The sequence below is a fragment of the Desmodus rotundus genome, chromosome 3, assembly GCF_022682495.2.
Source record: "Desmodus rotundus isolate HL8 chromosome 3, HLdesRot8A.1, whole genome shotgun sequence".
NCBI lineage: Eukaryota > Metazoa > Chordata > Mammalia > Chiroptera > Phyllostomidae > Desmodus > Desmodus rotundus.
The window spans coordinates 185,147,549-185,172,891 of record NC_071389.1 but is presented as its reverse complement, the minus strand read 5'-3'; the positions used below and the strand labels follow the sequence as shown (position 1 = coordinate 185,172,891).

General features: G+C 38.0%; 2 protein-coding genes across 6 annotated transcripts in view; one reads left to right on the top strand and one right to left on the bottom strand.

Moving 5' to 3' along the window:
- GARIN6 (golgi associated RAB2 interactor family member 6) overlaps positions 1-20,352 on the bottom strand; it is a 30,364-nt gene extending 10,012 nt beyond the window's left edge. The window contains 1 exon segment of the mRNA XM_024579561.2: positions 20,116-20,352. Coding sequence (XP_024435329.2) covers positions 20,116-20,352 — 237 coding nt within the window.
- Positions 1-25,343, top strand: part of ANKS1B (ankyrin repeat and sterile alpha motif domain containing 1B) — an 805,832-nt gene that overhangs the window by 201,350 nt on the left and 579,139 nt on the right. The window lies entirely within an intron of this gene.

Below are 25,343 nucleotides of genomic sequence, written 5' to 3'. Positions count from 1 at the left end.
TTGAGTCCCTAGCATACGCCGGGTACAGTGATGGACACTTTGCTGTCCTTACTTCACTTTAATTTCACCACAATCCTATGAAATATTTTCACTTGACCTTGAGAAAATTGAGTTTCAACAGATTCATTTGCCCAAGTTTGCCTATGATGTTTGATCCAGAACTCATGTGAAAAGTTTTCTATGAAATTAAAAGAAACTTTTTTGAGGAGGGCCCACTGTCTCACAGTAAGGTAAACTTTTATACTGTCTACTGCACAATTATGTTTCACTGTAGCATTTCTTTGTTAAAGAGGATGAAAATCACTCAGGTCAAGTGCATTTTCAATTTTACATTGTGCTTCCAGGACGGTTGAATATATTATTTATCCACCGGTTAAAAAAATAGTGATGGCCTGATAAGAATCTCAAGTCATTTAGAATCCTTCCACATTTCCCTATTTTATGCATTCACTCATCCATTTGTACCACAAATGTTTATTGACTATTTGTTATATGTAGGATACAGAGCAGAAAACAATGTAAGCATCCATCATACCCTTATGTTTCTTACAACATTGTTCCAGGTCCTGTGATGACATAAAACAAGAATTATACTGTCTGTTTTTTCTCTGATGAACCTTACAATTTATTTGAAGTAATTGTCCTGACTGCTATTTATTGTCTGTATAAGCTCAGACATGTAATTTACCCTCTGCTTCCTATTTTTTAACAAGAGGAAGCTAGTTCCTACTTACAGGATTATAACGAATGTCTTATAATATGAATGCAAGTTTCTATATAAATTCCTTGCTATGCAAATTGATCTTTTTTCTGTTAGGTTTTGTTGGCCTCTGGAAATTTTGGTAGTATTCACAGGTTACAGAACACTATGTATAGTACAAACCAACCTCATATAAGTACATTAAATTCCATGTAATATTTATTTGTGTGTGCTTGGAAAGCCTGTAAGTGTATATATTATAATGATAATAACTGTGATATCTAAGCTTCAGTATTCCAGGGAACTTTAACTCCCTACTGCATTTACTTACACATTGTTTGAATTATTTAAAACAAGGTCTAGTTTTGTAATAAAGACTTTATATTTTGTGCAAATGATAAATGCCACGACTTACAAAAAAACCGTGGTGGCTTCTTATGAAACTCTGAGTTCAATTAACCCCCAATCAGACGCATGATTTGTGAGTATTGTCTCCCATTGTGTAGGCGCCTTTCCACTCTGCTGACTGTGCCCTTTGATGCACAGGGGTTCTTGATTTTGATTCACCACAAATTACCTATTTTCATATTTGATGCCTGTGCTTTTGGCAAGAAATCATTGTCAATCAAATGTCATAAAGATTTTCCCTTATGTTTTCTTCTAAGATTTTTATACTTTTAGATCTCACTTATTGAGCTTTTTACATTAGAGGAATGTCGAATTTGAGATCAATTAGGAGAAAATTGTCCTTTTATAATACTGAATCATCCCACTCAGGAGCATGATATAGGTTTGTATGCTTTCAAGTCCCTTTTTTGTTGTTAAGTAGTTGAATACTTACTTAAAATACACATTTATCCATATTTGTATTCTTTCTGATTTCACAATATTTGTTTCTCTTGTGAACAGATATTTTTCCTATTGTATTTTCTGGTTCTTGCTGGTATATAGGAAAGTTGTTGACTTTTGTATACTTATCCTAGGCTTTGTTATCTTATGAATTACATTGCAGTTTATAAAATGCTTAAGATGCTTTTTTAGTTAGGCTATTATATTATTGGAAAGACTAGTAATCGTGTCTCTGACTTTTCAATGCTCACAATCATTTGGTTTTTCTCTCTTATTGAGTGGTTGGATCTACCATTACACTGTTGCATATTGGTAGTGTGGACTTAGCGGTCTTAAGACTGGAGACCTTCATACATGTTTAAATAGTGTCTCTAATATTACTACTAAGTTCTCTTCTATCTCTGCTCTTATACATGGATTTTTGGTTTGAGAACATAAGTTTCAGAATCTCAATTCTTATTCTGTCTATGCTATGTATTTAGTTTGTATGATAACAACACCCTTTAACATCATTACTAATTTGTTGCTTAACGAATTATGTTAATTCTCTGACTAGATGACTAAGCATTCTTTTCGAGTCAGTATTTTAGAGTCACCTATAAATCTTTGAGACCTATCACAGTACCTGAGTTATAGCAAGTATTGTCATGCCCCAGAGTGAGTCTCCGGCTTATCAGATCTGTAAATACACATACCTGTGTTCTTGGTTCATCGACTTTATTTATTTTATTTTATTTTTTTAAAATTATTTTCCTATTACTGTTTACATTTAATATTATTTTGTATTAGTTTCAAGTGTACAGCCCAGTGCTTAACTTAGACCATCAGATACTTTAAGAAGTGTCTCCCTGTATTTCAAGCACCCACCTGGCACCGTACGCAGTTATATCTTATTTCTCTGAGAGTACGGATAATTTACTTACATTATCTTTATCTCCCTTCTTGTCTCCTCTAAATGTTGGTTATTTTTATGATAAACTTCAGTTTTTACTGGTTAGCTTGGTGGCTTTAAATAATATTATAATTAAATAAATTTACATCATGTCTTTATAGTTTTATGTTATGTTGCATCAATTTCAGACAATTTCAGTACCTCTTGACTTCCCATTTTGGGAAATGAAGATGTTGGCTCCTGGGCTCTTTTTGCATTTCTCACCCCCGCTTTACCCACTGTCTTTTTTTAGCTACACTTCTACTGATACATTGTTAAGCTAGTAGACATTTATGTCCTATCCTGTGACATTGACCAAGTGTTTCATGTTTTGTTCACAGGTTGTACTGCGGAATATAACCAGTGAGTCACGTTTAATATTTGTTTATAGATGGCATACTGCTATTAATTATTTTTTGTATCAAGACCCTGTGCTAGTGGAAAGAGAATGCATTTGGAATTAACATTGAAAGGCTTCTATTATTTTACACTCCATTAATTGCTTAATATTTTTCCATTGTGTACTTTTCTTTCTATTTGGATCATGTTATTGGTTAGCTTAACCTCATAGGCTCTGTAGCTGTCCTGATAATCATTTTTTTTTTTTGCTCTGAACTTTGCTCTGAGTCCGTGTGGTTCGCATTCCCATGCCACGAAGAAGACTGTCATGCAGCTCATGTTCTAGAGGTGCTCTAGACACCACACGCTTCTTAGATCCTAATTTTTTAAAACTTTAGCAGCTCTGCAGGCTGAGATATGTAAGCCATCATTTGTTTTCACAAACTGATGCTGGAAAGGTGAGCTGGGACCAGAGCCAGTGATGACCTGACGGTCACCCCCAGAAGGAGGGAACCAGAAAGTCTCAGACTCAAATTCGGAGTCTTACTGATATCATCACATGCAGTTTGATAAAACCCCAAAATGATTTGTTTAATACTAACACTCAGATCCTAAGCGACTCCTTCCCTTTTCCTCTAGATTGTATATTAATTAAATTTCCTTACCCCTTTACATGGATATACCGTATTTATACTCCGGAGGGACGTGTTTCCAGGATACCGCTGACAGGTCAGCCCGGGGGAACACACCACGATGACATTTACCTGGTGGTGCACCGAGGAAGGTGTGTGAGAATCGGGAGAACCTCTCTCTTCCTAATGCAGACAGACACTCAAGACCACGTGGGGGGGCTGATGGCCCTGTGAACGGTTTTGTTTCTTTCATTCTAATCAACCTAAAAATGCTTAACATTTTCATGAAGATTTTCAACCTAACAACTTTCTAGTCAGAATTTTGGGTGTGGGGTGGGGAGTTTTTAGTTGCCTTTCTTTTCCTTGTCAATTTTCTTTTATTATATCCTCATTACATTTCTAAATTCCACCTTACCATCTGTGGAGTCCCTCTTTTTAAAATTTTTTCCTGGATATCTCAATACAAACATTGTCTGCTCCTCTGCGTCAGCCTGTGCCCTTTGCTCTCTGGGCTCGCTGGAAGAATCGTTCACTGTTTTTCGTATGATAGGATCTTTCGTTCTTGGCTTCATGTCATGTGCTCACTTTGTTTCTTGGGTGCACTTGAGTAAATCATTAAGTAATTTGTCAAGGCCAAGCTCTTTCAGTCTCTGAGTGATGGAAACTTGTATTTTTCTCTCTTATTTGATTGTCAGTTTAACTGATTACAGACTTCTAGGTTAAGTTATATTGTCCCTCATGAATTGGAAAGCTTTGGACAACTTCCTTTTAGCATCTATTGTATTATTCCTGGGCATGTTTCTTATTTTTTTCTCTCTTGATGTTTTTAAAGTCTGATTTTTACATTTTTAGCATTCTGAAATTTTATGTCTAATTATGGAATTGAAAAAGGCATCATGGTGCATATAAGTTGTCCCTTTTAATGTCAAGATTTATTTTCAGCTATGGGAAAATACTTTTTTATTTTTTAAAAATTTGTTTCTCCCTTTCATTTTCATCCTTCTCTTTCCAGAGTATCTATTAATTAGATGTTGAAGCTCCTACAATCATCTTTTTTCATCTTTTAACTTTTTCCATATCTTTTGGGTTTTATTCTCCAATTTATTTTCCAGTCCTTTATTGATTTTTATGTTTTAGCCATTACAATTGTACTTTCAAAGAGGTTTTTTTTTCTTATTCCCTGATTGTGTCATTCTCAAGGCATCCTGTTCTGTACTTTCTGACTATGTGAATAGCTGCTTGGGAGAAATATTGTTAAGACTCTATTTCACATCTCATAAAATTAGTCCTATCACAGAAAGGGATGCTTTCGTGTCTACCAGAGAAAGCCAAGCCATTATGTGAAGTCAGGAGGACTCCGGGCAATTGGCTGGTGAAGGAAGAAACCATTTGGTTATGCTACAGGTGACAAGTGCGTGACCAAAGAATATTTTTCGACAGGGTGGAGTACACACTGCAAGCTGTGAGTTCTTAGTGATATGCAGGACGTGATCATTTTCATCAGGGTCCTGATTCACTAGCATGGTGTTTGAGAATTGCCTACCATCTGGCTCCTGTTACCCCCCTCCTCTGTGATGCTGAAACTGGTGTGATTGCCAAGAACTGGAACACACTTCGCTTTCCAGATGTTAAGTGCTACCGTAGGTCCTTTTCAGTACCTGCAATGCCTACCTTATTCCAGCATCTGTGAGCCCACCCATTCATTCCTAGCAGGTACACAACAAATATTTCTTCTCAAACCTTTTGAACCAAAGAGACATCTGGGGCTTATATGCATAGTGGCAGAGGGAATAAGTGACAAAATAATATTTTCTCTTGAAGCCCTTCCTTTAGGAAAAATGGAGATAACTGAAAGAATAATAACTCCCTGGGCTGGATGTGTTCTCAGGGGGCATGATGTCCCTGGAGCATCTCTCACAAGCAGCCATTCAGATGAGGAAACTGAGGTGCAGAGAGGTCAATTAGCTTGTTTGTGGTGACAGTTGTGAAGTAGCAGAGATGAATCATTCCAGCTCAGATCTGTTTGGACTTAACGCCTAGGGCCCCTTGTTTTGTTTTATTTTGCTTTTCTTTGTCACTGAATCATGCTTCCTAAGAGAAGGGTGTTGCTCACATTCACATCTTCAGATGTTTCTTCAACAATAGTGTGTAAATGGGTCGACCAGGCACCTCTCCCTTGGAAAGAGGGATATTAATCATGTCAGAGACATATGCTAAATTTTAATGAATCATCATTTCTATTAGAAGAAATAATGAAGGTTTCCAGTTATTTTAGTGATTCCAGCAAATTCTGTTGTGGCTTATTCTGAATTTGATCTTAGCAGCAATTAGGAACAGATTCTGTATTTACATTTAGAAATGCATTTCTTATTTTTCTATTTTTCTCTTTGCCATTTTAATTGCATAGCTTATTTGTTCCTTATCTGTCCTGCCTGATACTTCACTGTTTAGCTATTGCATGTCTGTTGTTGTCATTTTTTTTTTTTTTTAATATATTTATTGATTATGCTATTATAGTTGTCCCATTCCCCCCCCACTCCACTCCATCCTGCCCACCCCCCTCCCTCCCACGTTCCCCCCCCATAGTTCATGTCCATGGGTCATACTTATAAGTTCTTTGGCTTCTACATTTCCTACACTATTTTTACCCTCCCCCTGTCTATTTTCCACCTATCATCTATGCTACTTATTCTCTGTACCTTTACCCCCCTCTCCCCCTCCCACTCCCTTATTGACAACCCTCATGTTCTAGTTGTTTGCCTAGTTTGCTCTCGTTTTTGTTTTATGTGTGGTCGTTAATAACTGTGAGTTTGCTGTCATTTTTACTGTTCCTATTTTTGATCTTCTTTTTCTTAGGTAACTCCCTTTAACATTTCATATAATAAGGGCTTGGTGATGATGAGCCTCTTCAACTTGACCGTATCTGAGAAGCACTTTATCCTCCCTTCCATTCTAAATGATAGCTTTGCTGGATACAGTAATCTTGGATGTAGGTCCTTGCGTTTAATCTTGGGTAATGTAATTATGATGTGCCTTGTTGTGTTCCTCCTTGGGTCCAGCTTCTTTGGGACTCTCTGAGCTTCCTGGACTTCCCGGAAGTCTATTTCCTTTGCCAGATCGGGGAAGTTCTCCATTATTTGTTCAAATAAGTTTTCAATTTTTTGTTCTTCCTCTTCTCCTTCTGGCACCCCTGTAATTCGGATGTTGGAACGTTTCAAGGTGTCCTGGAGGTTCCTAAGCCTCTCCTCATTTTTCCAAGTTCTTGTTTCTTCATTCTTTTCTGGTTGGATGTTTGTTTCTTCCTTCTGGTCCATACCATTGATTTGAGTCCCAGTTTCCTTCTCATCACTATTGGTTCCCTGTACATTTTCCTTTGTTTCTCTTAGCATAGGCTTCATTTTTTCATCTGTTTTTCGAATAGATTCAACCAAGTCTGTGAGCATATTGATAACCAGTGCTTTGAACTGTGCATCCGATAGGTTGGCTATCTCTTCGTCGCTTAGTTGTATTTTTTCTGGAGCTTTGAAGGGTTCTGTCATTTGGGCCATTTGTTTTTTTGTTTGTTTGTCTTGGCGCCTCTGTTACTTTAAGGGGCGGAGCCTTAGGTGTTCACCGGGGTGGGGTAATGCTGGTCACAGCGCTGTGACGCTGTACGTGGGGGAGGGGCCGAGAGGGAGCAATGGCGCCCGCTTCACTCTCCTCCGGATTTCAGTCTTTCACTCCGCTACCCACAATCAAACTGGGCCCCTCTGGTGCTGGTTCCCGAGTAAATGGGCCTGTGCACACTCTAGGCCCCTGTGGGTCTCTCCAACAACCTCTCCTGTGAGGCTGGGAGTCTCTCCTGCCGCCCCAACCCCCAGGGGCGCTTTCAATCAGAGGTTTGAGGCTTTATTTCCCTGAGCTGGAGCCCTTGGTTGCGCAGTGGTCTGCTTCTCTGCCCGCCGTTCGTCCGGTTTATCTGTGGGCGAATGTGGTGCCGCAAGGTGCTACCTGCCACTCTGCCTGCCCCACTCTCCGCCACTCTGAGTCCGGCCCTCTGGGTTTATCTGTGCAAATGTGGGGCCGCAGGTTCTGCTAGTGCTCGGACTGCCTGCGCCATTTGTCCCACACTCCGCCAGTCTCAGTCCCGCCACAGCCACGAGAGTCCTCTCCACCCCAGTGCCGTCTCCGCCCCTCCTACCAGTCTGGATGAATGATTATTTTCTGTTTCCTTGGTGTTGGTCCCCCTTGCCGTTCGATTCTCTGTCAGTTCTGGTTGTGCGAGGAGGCGCAGTGTGTCTACCTACGCCGCCATCTTGGTTCCGGTCTGTTGTTGTCATTTTTAAATGTGGTTCCTTTTCATACACTGTCCTCGTACAGCTAGGAGTTTTAAAAAAAAATGAAAATAGCTGGCATAATTGAAAGTCAGGTAGACTTCATTTTAATCTTAGCTTTGCAACTTACATATATGCCTTTGGTAAATCAAATAACCTGTCTATATTATTTAATCACTTGTACCAGAGGTAATTTATACCTGCATTGTTGGGTGATATGAAAATTAGAGAATGTATTTAAAGCACATAGTACAATGACAAATCCATAGTAGCATCTCAGTAAATGATAGCCATTATTATTATTTCTTTTGTTCCCTTTTAAAAGTACAAACCATTATACCTTTTCAGAAAGCATTCAGTCTCTGCCTGAATATCACCAGGGATGAAAGCATGTTCTGTAGAGTCCCAGCTGTGGGACCTTAGAAATAATTCACTTTGGCTCTTAATTTCATCATTTGTAAAATGAGGATGATATTAGTAACTACATCCTAGGGTTGTAGGGAGGAATAAATGACACATACTGCTTATGTTGTGCTTATAGTGGCGTCTAGCACCACTGGCACATAGTAGTAAATGCTCACTGAATGTCCACTAGCCGCAGAAGTAGTAAGAGTAGAGCATTTCCTACAAATACTGTACTTTGTCACCTGCTGTATTTTTCCCACAGCAAAAGTTGTTGCAGTTTTTCCTTATGTGTGATGATTAATTATAATGAAGAATACAATGCGCTGTGAATTAATTTTTACTTGGTTTAATGGGGCTACAGTCTTTAGCTAGCAACCCACTCTAGCTGCCTACGAGCCACCTACCCTTGTAAGTCTTTAAATAAATATTTGCTGAACAAATTGTCTATGGCAGGGGTCTGCAAACTCTCTCTTGTAAAGTGTCAGATAGTAAATATTTTAGGTTTGATGCCATATGGTCTTTGTTGTAATTACTCAGCATAGCATGAAAGCAGCTACAGCCAATATGAAAATGAGTAGGCATGGCTGTGTTTTAATAAAGCCTTATTTATGAAAATGAGCAGTAGGTTAGATTATTGCTGAATTTGCTGGCCTCGGGTCCACAGAGGAAAGAAATTAGACCCCTAATGCTTGCAATGAAACCCACATCAATGTGGATCTAATTGGAAATATTTTCAGGTGTGAAAATGTTTCCAATCCTGCACACAAAAATATGGAAGATTAGAGAAAAATCCATTCTCCATGTGTAACAAGACTCCAAAGTGCCAGTTTCTAAACTTTCACACTCAAAGCACGATTTCACAGAAATCATTTTAGACGTTCAGCTTAAACTCATTCCTAAGCAACTGAAACCAGATGAGAGTTCACATCGAGCCACTCTGGATTTTTAGAAGCTCATTTCTAAATGAGATGGATACCCTCTGTGGCATGTGAGGTGGGTCCTCCTTCCAAATGTTAGTGAGCATCTAGCTGGTGCGAAACTATTAAGTCTATAGGATTTAAGGCCTCAAATGCTACGTCCTTCCCGAGGTCTTTTTCAGTCCTCCCCTGCCAGAAACAGTCTCCTTTCTCTTATAGTCCAGTAACTTATTTTTGACCTCTGTGGATTTTTCTCCTATATTATAGTTATATAGTTATGTAATGCCTAGCCTTAGAGCTTGCAAGGTACCCGAGGGCAGCGTCTGTCTGACAGACGTGTATGTTCTCTGGCACACCCTGCTCATGCCTTGTACACAGTAGGCACTTGGGCTGTGCTTGCTGATTTCACTCTCATCATAAGAAAAGAAGCTGGAATGGTGTAAAAACCATTCTGTTTGGCGATCTGAGTTCTAATTCTGACTTGATCACTTGCTAACAATATACTCAAACTATGAGCATCCTCAGTTTTCTCATCTCTAGAAAGAGGGTCATTCCAACATTGCATTGTTTAATGAGGATGAAATGAGTTGACGTATGTCAAGTGCCTAACAGGAAACCTAACACATAAACAATAGCCTTTATTGTATCTAAAGGATGTATTCAATTTCTCTTTTTGTTTTACCCACTATGTGATGTGATTGTTTTTAAAATGACTAATTAATAGCCTGTTCATAAGTAGATGTCAACAATATTTAAAAGGCAACTAACATCTCCTTTGAGTATGAATTGGTGAAGTGTTGTTTTCTGCATCTCTCAACTAATATTTATCCATTGCATTTTTAAAAGTTACTATAGTAGTGAAAAACAAACCTATATTTAATTTGAATGAACTTCTAGAAGGAATTCCATTTCTTGCTTTGATTCTATGGCTGAACTGAGATTTAGTTCTACTTATTAGGCTCCCACATTCTGAAAACAGGAAACGGGAATAGGAATTATAATGGGACTTGTTGGAGAAAAGAGAGAGTGGTGTCTATGTTCCTTTTATATACTGATAATGGCCAGTGCATATTATATTTACTGGAAGGAAGAAACAACCATAAAGAGACAGAAGGTATCACCAACCTTGTTCCCTATTTCTGGCACTTCTATGCCCCTAGGTATGGAAATGCAACACGACTCTTCTGTGGGACTCTGCGATCCAGCACTGCTCTCCCTCGGTCACCGACTGTCCCCTTTCTGTGCCTCTTTCCCCTGCTTCCCCGCTCCTTACCATACCCAGCGTGCCAGGATGCTTTTCCATTCACCCTAGTGTGTGTCAGTCAGTCCCTGGGCCTCCTAGCTAGTGCATAAGCTATTAGGAAAGTAAGTAAAACAATTTCTTGTTGGAAACCTTGCAGGCAAGAAGGGGCTGGAAAGAAGTATTTGAAGTCATGAAAGGGAAGGACCTCCATCCAAGATTACTCTATCCAGCAAAGGTATCCTTTAGAATGGGAGGGCAGATAAAGTGCTTCCCAGATAAGGTCAAGTTAAAGGAATTCATCATCACCAAGCCCTTATTGTCTGAAATGTTAAAGGGACTTATCTAAGAAAAACAAGATAAAAAATACGAACAATAACATGACAACAAACTCACAGTTATTAACAACTGAACAAAAACAAACTAAGTAAACAACTAGAACAAGAACAGAATCACAGAAATAGAGATCACATGGAGGGTTATCAGCAGGGAGGGAAAGAGAGGGGGGAAAGGTACAGAGAATAAGTAGCGTAAATGGTAGGTAGAAAATAGACAGGGGTAGTTTCAAAATAGTATAGGAAATGTAGAAGCCAAAGATCTTATAAGTATGACCCATGGTCATGAACTATAGTGGGGGGGAATGTGGGTGGGAGGGGATGTGTAGGGGAGAGGGAAATAAAGCGGGGGGGGGGAATGGGACGACTGTAATAGCATAATCAATAAAATGTATTTAAAAAAATCACACACAAAAATTTCTTGTTGGGTACAAGGGTGATGACTTGGGGGTGGTCATAAAGGTGACACATATAGATTTAGGGAAAGAACAAATGAAAACGGAGAGGAAAAATGGGTGGATAATACTGAGAGGGAAATGGTAGGATCGATGGAGAAGAAAACAAAGAAATGAAAAGGAAGAATGTGGGTTGCATTTGTAATCCTTGGCCACAAGTGAGGTATCAATTTTTCAAACATGTAACAGTGATGGGAATACAAGGTGGAAACTTGAGCAATTTGTCATTGTCACCTGACTGTATAGAAGAAATTACAGAATGTTATATACCTTTGGTGAGCCATTTTTCAAAAAGTGCCACTTTTGCAAAAAGTGGAGAGTTGGCTACCTAAAATACATTGAAAAAATACTATTTTAGGGGCTGATCATTTTATGATAATTAAGTTTATAATTTACTCTTAAATTGTTTTTTACTTTAGCAACATATATTTAGCTTAGAAACCAAAAATATATATTTCAGTTCTTAATTTAACCTGACTTTCTCAGGTCAGAGTATTGCAAAGACTATTAATATAACTTCTCAGACACAGTAAGGCTGATTTTTTTTTTTAATGGCTCAGTTTCTTCATCTGTATGCAGTGAGGATTATACCTACTCAGGCAGTTCTTGTGTATTTAAATTTGCCTCCTAAAGGGCTTGGCATATTATTACAGGAGTTTCTGTTGAGGGTCATTTTGTTTTGTGCCTCAAAATAATGAACAGTAGACAGAATATCAAATGGCTTTCAAGTTTTGTCTGTCTTTTAATTTCAAAATTTTATTTTATATGAGTATGTTAGTATGAATGTTATAATTCCCTAATTCTAACTTGTTTTTATCATTTCTTTTCCTTATTGATAGTCCTTTAAAATATATTCTTTTATATTACATTTTTGCTGGGTTTTTTAAATGAATTCATTTTTACCCGTTTCAAATACCTCCATGACACCTTGCTTTGGGGCATGTGACAAGATTAATTCTGGGGACCTTGAGCATTGTCCAGCTCTGGGAAGGACCTCTCTTGTGGGCTATACGAAATAAGTTACATCATTTTCTTTTCCGTGTTGTTCTGTTTCATGACATGTTGATATAGAAGAAAACAGACCATAATATAGTCATAGGCCTTAAAGAAGGAATCCTTTAATTGGGATCCTGAATGTCCTGACTTCAGCCATTCCTTGGGGAGGTATCCGAGCAGGAGGCTGCGGCAGCGGGCCGAGTGGCGCTCACATCCCTCTGCAAGGAGACCCCCGGGGACTCCTTTCACGGTGCTTTAGCCCCTGCATCCGCCCGTTATCTCAGGTGACCAGCCTCTGCCCAACTGGCATCTCTGATATAAAAGCATTGGATCTTCTAAATGCACGTTTCAAATTAGGATGCATTATTGTTTTTGTATAAAGCAAACTGTATTTGTAAAATACCACAAAAGCAATCTCAGTTACTTTTGGTGTTTTCCCTTAATGTATTAATATAATGAGATACTTTGAAAATTAAGCTGAAGGTACAATCTTATTCTGGAAAATCATTTTTTTTTCAGGCAGTATTAAAATTGGACAGATGGAGTAGAGTCATTAAAGGAAATACAGCAAGGAAATCTCATTTATGAAAATAAAGCTATTTGTAAGAAGGAGGTGGAAATTTTAATTGGTAAAGTTTAGACGGAATAGAACATTTGGTAAAAAATTAAAAAGTTATACTCATAGCCTGGAATAGAAGGCTGACATATGACACTTTGGAGTCTGCTTTTAGGTGACCTTTATCATTATCATGCATTCAGCCCCACACCATAATATGGTACCATAATATGATATTGTATGCTGACTCTGCTCAAAGGAGCTTTTAATCTAACTAGAGGGAAAGAACAGATACAGAAAAGAACTGCAGAACAACGTATGCTAAGTTCTAAATTTTACAATTGTAGCAGAAATATTAAAGAGGTATTATGGCCCCAACAAATTTCCATAAATTAAATAGAACCCAATCTGAAGACTAAACTTTGAAAGCAGCAAAAAGAGAAGGCATTTCAGGTAGAAGGAGCAATGTGAGGAGATAAGCAGGACTTCTTATGTCTTCTTGGGAGCAATTCATAAGTTATTTACTTTGAGACTAGATCTGTACCTAAAAAATATAAGTGATGAAAATAGGGCTGGAGATACAGGTAGGGAATTGGGAAACATCTTGCTCCCAGTAATAAAGCCACCGTTGCATCAGTAGGAACAGAGGGCCAGCCTTCAGGTATTGTAACACGCTCTACTTGTTCACAGAGGCTCTTTGGGAATGCGGACCCATTGTCAGTCCAGTGGAGTGTTAGTTGAAATAAGTATACGCTTTTTTTAATTTGTTCATGAAATGTCATCATAGATATAGGGTCTCTATGCCATTTGAGAGTGGGGAATGAGCCTCACTGTGCCTCTTTCTCCCAGAAAACCCCTGTCAAATTTGTGCCACCATTCACATCTGGGCCTCGAATGGTACAGCTGAGAATTATTCCTCGCCCTTGAGGATGGAGAGAACAAAGTTAAAAGGGTTTTATCATCTTAATATTGACCAAAATAACAATCCTAATTGCTTTGGAGATAGGGCACTTATACTCTGTTAAGAGAGCTCCACACTCAGGAGAAATAATTACTCTTGGAAGCTAATTGTTGTTAGATTGATAAGTAATTTTAAATATTTTGTTGCAGTCTGAAAGGAAGGTTCATGAAAACCAGATTTTGTGTATAAGGATTGGTTATTATTTTAACCAACACAATTATGTACTGTTGTTCAGTACATAACCAACACTTGTTTTGTACTGAAAATGGTAGTCATGGTTACTTAGAGACCATCCAAATTTTTTTCTTCCTCTATATCCTGGAAAGAAAGCAAAACATCTGTTTCTGAGATTTTAGAATAATAAATAGTATTAGTTTTTGTTCCAATTCAAGTATAAACTATTTACATCAAATGAGATAATTTCTTCAACAAAGATATATAAAAGGAAATTTAATAATTTTTTTAATCCAGTTCTGCAAAGTGATTGTAGCAGTAACTAGCCACCATATAATAAGACCAGATTACAGGTTTCATAGGTTCAATTACTATTTATATCCACGTGTATAAATTACTTAACTAGCATTTAAGTACATATTGGGTACACAGCATAGTACCAGTGCTATAGAACAGGGGCCCCAAACTTCTGGGCCACCAGAGAAGATCACCCAAGAAGTCAGATTCTAAATCTATTGTGTTCAGAACATTGTTTTTTTCGATTACCGTAAAAACATATGTTCATGGAAGAAAATTTGAAAAGGAAATTGCCTATATACCCCTACCCTGAAATAACCTTTGTTTGCTTCCATGAGTTGAGATACCACTTTTTTCTTTTTTCTTTCTTTTTTTTTTTTTACCTGTAGCAATTTTCTACATGGAGCAATCTTCCCAACCCTCTTCACCTGGCTAATTGTTATTCATCCCTAAGACCTTATTTTAAATGGCACTTGCTTCAAAAAAGTTTTCAAACTTCCAGAGTTATTTCAGGTCTTCCCGCTAATATGCTCTTATGTAGTCTGTGAGTTTCCTGTACAGTCATCACGTATTTATAATCCTGGACTCTGGCAAATGCTAGGAATACAGTGACAAACACACACAGGATCACCACCATCATGGAGTTGGCAGTAACCGTGGACACATATGAAACAAACAAAAAGAATGTATACATACAATTTTGCTATAATTACTTATAAATACATCTTCCTCACTAGACCATCATCTGCATAGGGTAAGGACCATTTCTGTTTTGTTTAGACAAGTTAGAGAGTAAATAAATGTGTACATGTTTTAAAGGAATGAACAAAGGAATGAACAAATAACACTGTTCACTTTTTCATATTAATTCATGTACATAAACATACAGTTTTCATATTCAATACCTAAAACTGGAATCTTTCTATATACATACTATATTTTTTCATTTAACATTATGTTTTGAACACTTTCCTATGTGACTAGATGTTTTAACGGTTGTGTAATATTCCATTACAAGAATGTATAGGATAATTATGTAACCATCCCTTATTGCAATTCTTATTTTTACTGTTTTCCTTAATCAGAACTGCACATTCACTTAAATTGTTTCCAGTCATTTAGTGTTATGAATTATGTTCTGATGAACATTTTTATGCATAATTCCTTATATTTTTGATTATATTTGCTTAGAAAAATTGAATCACTGAATAGAGGTTATTATCTTTTTAAAGGCTTGTGTGTAGATTGTCAAACTGAATTCCAGTAAGGTAAGTTATCCTTCATTAAGAGACTAGTTCAGGACTTCCAGCCAAGATGGAGGCACAGGTAGATACACTTTGTTTCCTCACACAACCAAAAGAAGGACAAAACAAAGTTAAAAACAAAAAACAACCAGAACTGCCAGAAAATTGAACTATAAGGAAGTCCAACAACCAAGGAGTTAAAGAAGAAATATTCATCCAGACTGGTAGGAGGGGCAGAGATGGGAAGCCAGGGCAGAGAGGACTCATGGTAAGGCAGTGACTGGAGGACTGGGCAGGTGAGGCAGCAGGTGGCGGTCCCGCATTTGTGTGCAGATAAACCGGGAGGAACAACTGGGGAGCGAGACAGATTGTGCAACCCAGGCTTCCAGTACAGGAAAATAAAGCCTCAAAACCTCTGGCTGTAAAAATCTGTAGGGGTTGCGGCAGTGGGAGAAACTCCCAGCTTCACAGGAGAGTTAATTGGAGAGACCCACAGGGTCCTAGAATGTACACAAGCCCACCCATCCAAGTTTCAGCACCAGAAGGGCCCAGTTTGCTTGTGGTTATCAAGGGAAGTGACTGCTGAACCGGTGGCATTATTCCCTCTCTGACACCTCCCCCACATACAGCACCACAACCGAGAGATTTGGTTTGTCACGCCCTGGCGAATACCTAAGGCTCTGCCCCTTACAAGGTAACAGGCACGCTGAGACAAAGAAATATGGCCCAAATGAAAGAACAGATCAAAATTCCCAAAATAGAACTAAGCAATGAAGAGATAGCCAGCATATCAGATGCAGAGTTCAAAACACTGGTAATCAGCATGCTCAGAGAAATGGTTGAATACGGTAGCAAAATACAGGAAAAAATGAAGGCTATGAAAAGTGAAATAAAGAAAAATATACAGGGAACCAACAGTGAATGGAAGGAAACTGGGACTCAAATCAATGGTTTGGAGCAGAAGGGAGAGATAAACATTCAACCAGAACAGAATGAAGAAACAAGAATTCAAAAAAAATGAGGAGAGGCTTAGGAACCTCCAGGACAACCTTAAATGTTCCAACATCTGAATCATAGGAGAAGAGGAGAAGAGGAAGAGCAAGAAATTGAAAACTTATTTGAAGAAATAATAAAGGAGAACTTCCCCTAATCTGGCAAAGGAAATAGACTTCCAGGAAGTCCAGGAAGCTCAGAGAGTCCCAAAGAAGTTGGACCCAAGGAAGAACACACCAAGACACAATTACATTACCCAAGACTAAAGACGAAGAGAGAATCTTAAAAGCAGCAAGAGAAAAGGAGACAGTTACCTACAAAGGAGTTCCCATAAGACTGTCAACTGATTTCTCAAAAGAAACCTTGCAGGCAAGAAGGGGCTGGAAAAAAGTATTCCAAGTCTTGAAAGGCAGGGACCTACATCCAAGATTACTCTATCTAACAAAGCTATCCTTTAGAATGGGAGGGCAGATAAAGTGCTTCCCAGATAAGGTCAAGTTAAAGGAGTTCATCATCACCAAGCCCTTATTAATTAAATGTTAAAGGGACTTTTCTGAGAAAAAGAAGATCAAAACTATGAACAGTAAAATGACAACAAACTCACAGCTATGAACAACTGAACCTAAAAAAATGAAAACAAAAACAAACTAAGCCAACAACTAGAACAAGAACAGAATCACAGAAATGAAGATCACATGGAGGGTTAGCAGCAGGGTAGGGGGGCATAATGGGGGGGAAAGGTACAGGGAATAAGAAGCATAAATGATAGGTAGAGAATAGAGGGAGGATAAGAATAGTGTAGGAAATGTAGAATCCAAGGAACTTATACATATGACACATGGGTATGAACTGAAGGGGTGAATGCTGGTGGGAGGATGGTGTAGGGCAGAGGGCAATAGAGGGGAGAAAAAAATGGGACAATAAAATAAATTAAGAAAAAGGGACAAGTTAGGTAATTTCATTAGGTTTTGAAACTAGAAAGGCATATGACCTAAACAAAAGAAGGCTGGCAGGACCAAAGGGCACTGAAGTCAGAAGTAGCAACAACTGGGGAAACAAGTAGTGCATGTGTTATGCTGTGGAGTGAAGCATTCTTTCATTTGTTTGCTTTTGCTATAGTTTTGATTTTCTAGATTTTTGTATTAATAGCATCATGCAGTATGCATTCTTTTGTGCCTTGGCTTTATTCACTTAGCATAATGCTTTTGAAATCCATCCATATAACAGTTGTTTGTTCTTTTTATTGCTCAGTAGCATTGCTTTTTGTGGATATAGTATTCTTTGTTTTTGTGTGGACCTACATTTTGAAGTCCCTTGGGTAAATGCCAAGGACCATGATTGCTTAATCATATGGTGAGAATATGTTTAATTTTGTGAGAAAATACCAAACTGTCTTCAAAAGTGGCTGTACCATTTTGCATTCCCATCAGCAATGAATGAAAGATCCCAGTTGTTCCATATCCTCCTCACCATTTGGTATTGTCAGTCTTCTGGATGCTATTAGGTATTTCATTCTAAATTTTAATGAAGTCAGCTTATCAATTCTTTCTTTCTTGCATTGTGTCTTTCATGTTGTTTTTAACTTCTAGGTGTTTAATAGTCTTGTGTTTCATATATAGATCTATTATCCATTTTGATTTAATTTTTGTGAAGGGTATAGGATCAGTGCCTAGACTAATTTTTTTGCATAGGGATGTCCAGTTGTTCGAACACCATTTGTTGAAGAGGCTATCTTTGCTCCATTGTATTACCTTTGCTCCTTCGTCAAGGATCAGTTGACTATAGTTATGTGGGTCTATTTCTGGACTTTCTCTTCTGTTCCATTGATATATTTACCTATTATTGATTACTACTATATTGTCTTTCTTCTCCTTTTTTATCTTAAATATACAACCTTTATATTGTTTTTTCCATTAGCATTTAGACCTCTTATACTCCCCTCCCCCAGTAATCACCAACCATAGTGTCTTGATCACTGTAAGTTTGCAGTAATTCTTAAAGTTGGGTAGTGCCAGCCCTCCAACTTATGGTAGTTCTTTCAATATTGTGTAGATTGTTCTGGGTCTTTTCAATCTCCATATAAACTTATAATCAATTATCAATATCCACAAAATAACTTGCTGGAATTTTGAGTTGTATAACATTAAATCTACAGGTCAAGTTAGGAAGAATTGACCTCTTGACAATATTGAGTCTTTCTATCCATGAATGTGATCTCCATTTATTTATTTCTTTCATCAAAGTTTTTTTATTTTCCCCCCTATAAATCATATATATTTTGTTAGATCTATATCTAAGTATTTCATTTTGGGGAATGCTAACATAAAAAGTATTGTGTGTTTAAATTCAAATTCCACCATTCATTGCTGGTTTATAAGGAAAGCAATTAACCTTTGTGTATTAACCTTGCATCCTGCAACCTTGCTAGTTAGTTAGTTCCAGGAGTTTGTGCTGGTTCTTTTATATTTTCTATATAGACAAATATGTCATTTTCAAACAAAGACAGTTTTAATTCTTCCTTTTCACCTATATATCTTTTATTTCCTTTTCGTGTCTAATTGCATTAGCAAGAACTTCCAGTTTCATGCTGATAAGCAGTGACATGAGGATCTTCCTTGCCTTGTTCCTTATGCTAATGGGAAAGGTTCGTGTATTTTCACTGTTAAGTATACATCTTTTGTAGATATTCTATATAACAAGTTGAGGAAGTTGCCTTCTATTCCTCGGTTACTGAGAGTATTTATCATAATTAGATGATCCATTGCTTTTTATTTCAGGTTCACCAAGTCTTATTTATATAAAGAATACCTGTATATAATAATAACTTGGCTATAGAAAGACCCTAGGGCATCTCTCTGATTTTTGACGAGATCGATTTCTTTAAGCAGAATCGTTTTCTGAATGATGGTATTCCCCAAAGTGTTGGATCAAATCAACTCAAATGAATGAGATCCCAGACCTCAGAATTCAAAAAGACCTTTGGATATAGAAGAATGCAAAGATAGGCAATGTATCTGTGTAGAAAACCCCTCTGGGTTTTCTCATCACGGCATACGTAGACATTTGAGAGTTGAGCAAGTAATACTACTTTACATAAACTGAGTACTTGCCTCAGGCACTACCTTCTCTTACTGTGATTCTGACTTAATCCTTAATCATTATACATACATATAGAACAGAATTATTTTGACCAAAATGTAAATAGCATAGGTAGCACCATTTGTTGAGCCTTCAAGGTAATTTTAGGCTAGATTTACAAACATGTTATAATAATTTACCTTTAAAAAACACATAGAAAGTTGAGCTTTATAAAATTGGAATAATTTGCATTATTAAGTCTTTATCATCTAAAAGTCTCTATAATGCACAGAAGAGCTTTAGGTTATATAATACTTTAATTAAAAAGTAAATCTCTTAAAATATAAATTTAGTTTGAAATGCATTGTGGATTTAGTTTTAAGTAAAGCCTCAGCAATTTTTTAAAAATAATTTTGCGAATGAGTTAGTGAGATGCTTAACAAGCTCGATTTTATCTGCTTTGGGAAATATAAATTTTTTCCATATTTTGGTGAATTTCGATGTTATTAAACCTATCTTTAAATTGATTATTAAAGTACATTATATGTACATAAAGTTCATTATATGTAGTTTAATAATATATATGCATGTACTTTTGTAAGGTGTGTTAATATCCAGTTTTTGTTGCTGACAAGTTCAGAGCACACTTTCCACCAAAGACATTTCCCCAGCTGGACCTGAAATAGTGAAGATGTCTCACGGGAGCAGAGTGGGGCAGTTGGGCGCCAGGGCTGAGCGCAGAGACCAGCGCGGAGCAGACTACTGAGGAGCAGACCTCTCCGGCCGGAGAGGGCTGTGCGGCCCGAGAGCTGTTCCCCGGCCACGCTGAGCTGCAGCACTGTTGAGCTGTCGCTCCGCACAGCAGTGTGTTTTCACAACCATGCTGTATCGCTTGGTTGGCGCTGACTTGATGCTGACAATCGTCAGGTGACACCATGTTTGGGGAGTTAGTAGCTCAGGTAGATCAGTCCTTGTCAGGAAAATAATTGGGAAAGACAAACATGTTTCCTATCTTAAAAGGGAAAAGAAGGCAGAAAAAGAATGCAGCATGGGGGTAAAAAAATGAACTCATTTTCAAAGAAGGTTTAATTAAGGAATATAAGCACAAATTTCAAATATTTCATAAACTTTTTGAATTAGAGGCAGGAAAGGGAGTAGGAGGAGGGCCACAAAGACAAAAAGAACATTTTAAAAGGAAATATAGTTATAATGATAATAAATGTGATTAATTTTTTTAAAAAGTTCAAACACATACAGAAGAGAATAGTATGATGAGCTTCCATGTACCAATCACTCAGCTTCATCAGTGATTAATACTTTACCAATCTTGTTTCATTTCTCCTCTATTGTTTTCTGGGTTATTATAAAGCAAACCCCAGACAACAATGTTAATAATTATTATAATATCATTCACTACAGAAATAATATTAAAATTTTCTCAATTGTGAGATTAGCAACATTTCTAATGTTAACAGGCTGCATCTTTACAAAAACTGGTGAGTGAACCATGTTCAGAAGGGGTAAATAGAGCCAGGGCAAAGGGTTCATACTTATTTTGGCTTCTTGGTAAACAACAGTAGAAATAATGTCCAAGCCTTAAGAACCCTTCTTCTGCAATTCCTGTGAAAACAGCCCAAGGATGCTTGTGTGTGTCACGTGCACTGGTGTCTTTGTGGGGAATGATGACAGTAAGGTCCACAAGAGAGGCTGAACACCAACCCTTCCAACATTGTTCCTGGGTGGGTTTCCCTGGGAAACCGAATTCCAACTCTGACTAGGGTAGAGCAGGCTTCTAGGGAGCGCTGTTGAGATCAATGCCTGTGGGAGGAAAGTGAAAGAAGGAAGCAAGAGGGAGGAGCTGAGCTGGTAAGCAATCTCAGCCAACCCTATGGTTAATTCTGCTCAGAGCTGAGGGACCTCTGATAAGTCCCTGTAAGCAGGTAACCCCAGAAGGGGTGGACATTAGATGAGGAGGCTCTCTCCAACCGGAGCAATCCCCATGGGGGCTGACAACAAACAGCTGGCCTTGAGGATCACTTTCAGCACCTTGGAAAATAAATCCTTCCTCCCCAAAGTGGAATCTGGGCAGCACGTGGAGCCACACTCCGATTATTTTTTAGTGGGAAAATCTGTTCCTACATTTTTGGTTTTTCCTAAGTTGGGAACTTATTAAATGCTTTTGTGTACTAGGTATTTTATATACATAATCTTTCATCTTCACATTGACTCTGTAAAATAGCCTTATTTTTGAGATGGGGAATCTGAGAGGGCAAGTAGCTTGTCCAAGGTTACATAACTGGTATACGTGGAAGAACTGAGATTTCAACCCAGTTCTGTCTGACTCCCCAGCTCTCTCCACCAGCACAGCCTCTCTCCACTACTGTGTCAGTCCACCAGGAATTAAAGCCCTCAGACAGCATACCCGTTGTTCCTTTACTTCTTGTTCTTGTCTATCAGTTAGATTAGCATTGTGTGTTTTAAACATTTAAAGCCATGTTTATTAAAGGCTTTCTGAACTTCCTTGAAATTCAAGTGAGATGACAGGTTGGAACATGATCTCTCTACTTTAGAGCTTTATCGAAACTGTGAGGTTAAAGGAAAGTAAACTAACCAAAGGCATGTTAATGTCTCTGTGATGATTTGTCTTTTAGATTTACTGCGCTTTGAAGAAGAGACACTAGATAATCACTATGAATCATTGTAACTATTATTTAGTCCTAACCTTTTTAGCTACTGAATGGGAATGGGAGAAGCTGAGTTCTATTCATAACTCCTCCAGGGTTTCTCCCTAAGTGATCTGGAGAAAGTCACTTAACCACTGTGTGCTCTAGTTTCCTTACTTGAAAATTACTGTAATGATCCCCACCTTTCTCTTACTTTAAATGACAATTGTAAGAATAGAGTAGATGCTTTGTGAATGCTTTAAAACAACTCCTTAAGAATGTGATGTTTTTCAATACTTGCAGTAAGCTAATCAAATGTATTCATTATAGGTCCTCTATTAATTTTCTTAGAGAATGTTAAAAAATCTATAGAAAGATATTGCAAATAAACTCATTCATATATTACTGGATGTTTTTGTCAGCAACCAAATGAACTGATTGAATTTGAGTGTTAGACATACATTTGACAGGTACGGTAGGCAGAATAATATCCCTCAAAGGTGCCCACATCTTAATCCCCCAAACTTGTGAAATATTACCTTACATGACTGAAGGGACTTTGTAGATGTGAATAAGCCAAGGATTTTGAGATGGGAATATTATCCTGGGTAATCTAGGTGAGCCCAATGTAATCGCAAATGTTCATGTAGAATGGAGATAGGAATATCAGAATAGGAGAGAGATAAGACGCAGTGTTGCTGGCTTTGAAGGCAGAAGAAGGGACCGTGAGCCGAAAAATGTAGTTGACCTATAGAAGCTGGAAAAGGTGAGAAAATAAAATCTAGAGCATCCAGAAGGGATGGGGTCCTGATGACACGATTTTAGTCCAGTGAGAGTTCTGACTTACAGAACAATAAGGTAATACAGTTGTTTTTTTTAAGCCAATAAATTGTGGTAATTGATTACAGCAGCAATAGTCATTTCATTTGACCCCTGGATCTTGGTGCACGTGAAATAATAAATTGTCCTGTTGTCAAGTCTAAGAACCACACCTGCACCGTGGCAGGGGTGTGCCTCAGGATGCCTCTGTCCACCGGCAGATGAAGCGCAGTCTCTGTCGACGAGCTCTTTCCTAGCTTTGTCTGATTGCCTCTTCTGGGCAAGGAGTCCAGGTGTGGGGTATGCGCAGTATGCTCCTCTAAGAATTTCTTAAGAAAGCCTTCCCATTGAGATTTCTGTTTCCCCTTACACTGCAGGATATTTGGCTGCCCCTTAGTGTCATTGTCTGGGTCCTGAAGTTTTTAACTACTCATGTCTGAGTTAGTGTCTGTCAGTAGTCAGTGTCTGAGGGAGACCTCGCTTCCTCCTTTGAGTATCTCCTGCTGCTTCATATTGAGAATCCTTTAGGGACTTTTTATCCACTTTCTTTGAATTAGTTCTACTACCAACATCTACTGCTGCTAAGCCAAGGCTGTTTAGCACCATTGAAAAAATCATACAATTGAATGGGTGTATTTTAGGAAAACTTAATCTACAAGTAGGTGTGTGTTCATGTGTGTATGTGTGTATGTATGTATATATGTGTCATGATGGGAGAGTGGGGAGATAGTAATATTTTTTAACTCAAAGGGATATATACATTTAAAAGGATTTTCAGAAGTAACTAAGGACACTAATCAATTGGCTTTGAGTTAATAAAAGGAGAGATTTTACTAGATATACTTGACCTAATCAAATGAGACCTTTAAAGAGAAATGTTCTCCTTCTGACCTAGAAGAAATGAGTCAGATAGTAAACTGCCTGTGAGTAGGAGAAGGGAGCCTATAGAGACTGAGAGCTTCAGTCCTACAGCCACAAGGACCTGAATTCTTCCAATGACCTGAATGAGCTTGGAAGAGAGCCCTATGCCCCAGTTGAGAATCACAGAACTGTAGCCCGCACTTTGAAGGGAACCTTGGAGTCCCTGAGCAGACGATTGATCTTAGTCATGTCCAACTTCCTGAGTCACAGAAACTGGGAGAAAGTAACTGGGTGTTGTTTTAAGCTGCTAAGTTAGTGATAATTTGTTATGCAATAATAGGAAAGTAATACAGAAATAAGAGGAAATAGAAAGGAAAGAAAGAAGGGAGGGAGGGACAGAAAGAGGGAAGAAGGAAATACATTATGATAACATGATTTAGCAAATTCCATTGGTTTTCATGAATACCTATTTATTTACTAAGATCTCAAAATCCATCTGCTTAACTCAAAGAATTTTGGCAGGGACTGATCTCAAACTTCCTACTCTTTTTGTCTCAATTTCTATTTTAAAAATTGGAGTAGAGGTTTGCCCATATCTAGTCTTCTGTCATCCATCACATTCACTGTGATTTTTGATGTATTACAGAAAATATTCACAACACTCATCTCTGTTAGTGCCACGAGGTATAGTATGCATAAGCTAGAGTCTTGGACTTCATTCACGGGGGCTGATGCTCTCAAATTATTGTATGACCGTCTTGAGTTTCAGTTTCTTCTTCATAGCAAGTGATATTCCATTTCCAGTTTGAAGAGCGTTCTTCTCATTGGAACAGATAGAAGCAAAATTGAATATGGTTGTTTCTGCCTGCTGGCTCTCATTTGTTAAAATCAAATTATTTTTCATTTACCCTGGGTGACGAATACCTGAGAGTAAAAAATACTGGGTGGATATATGCTATATTCTTTTTTTTATTTTAAATTGTCTTGAGATATAATGTACTGTCATAAATTCACTCATTTGATATGCAACTCATTGATTTTTGTCTGGAAACGTGCCGTTGTGTGACCATCACAGTCCCCCTGTAGGACAACTCCACCGCTGTGTGATGTCCCTCAATCTTTACTCTGTCGGCTGCATTGGACAAAGTCGGGCCCTCCTCCTGGCCTGCTTTCATCACCTAGTTTCCAATTCAGTAAATTCTACTCTTTTTATAGTAGTTTTGTTGTCATTTGGTGCATTTTCCTGACTTCAGTGGCCTTCTCTTCTGTCTCTATTGCTGCTTTCTGTTTTTCTCTCAACCTTCTCGTCATTAGCTTTGACCAGGATTACCGTAGGTACTGCACTGCTTTTGACCTCAGCACCTCATCAAGTTGAAACAAAATTGTGTTCAAACAGTGGGAATGGTTAGTACAAGCCTTCCCTGTTCTGATAGCTATGGATATAGCCAGGGTGACAATGGTATTTGTCACTCCTGTTCTTTTTTCATCGGTTGTATGAATGATATGGAGGTTTCAGATGCTTGAAGAAAATAGTTTGGAAGGCAGAATGTAGCATTAAACTATGTTTTCAGAATATTTTGTAAAA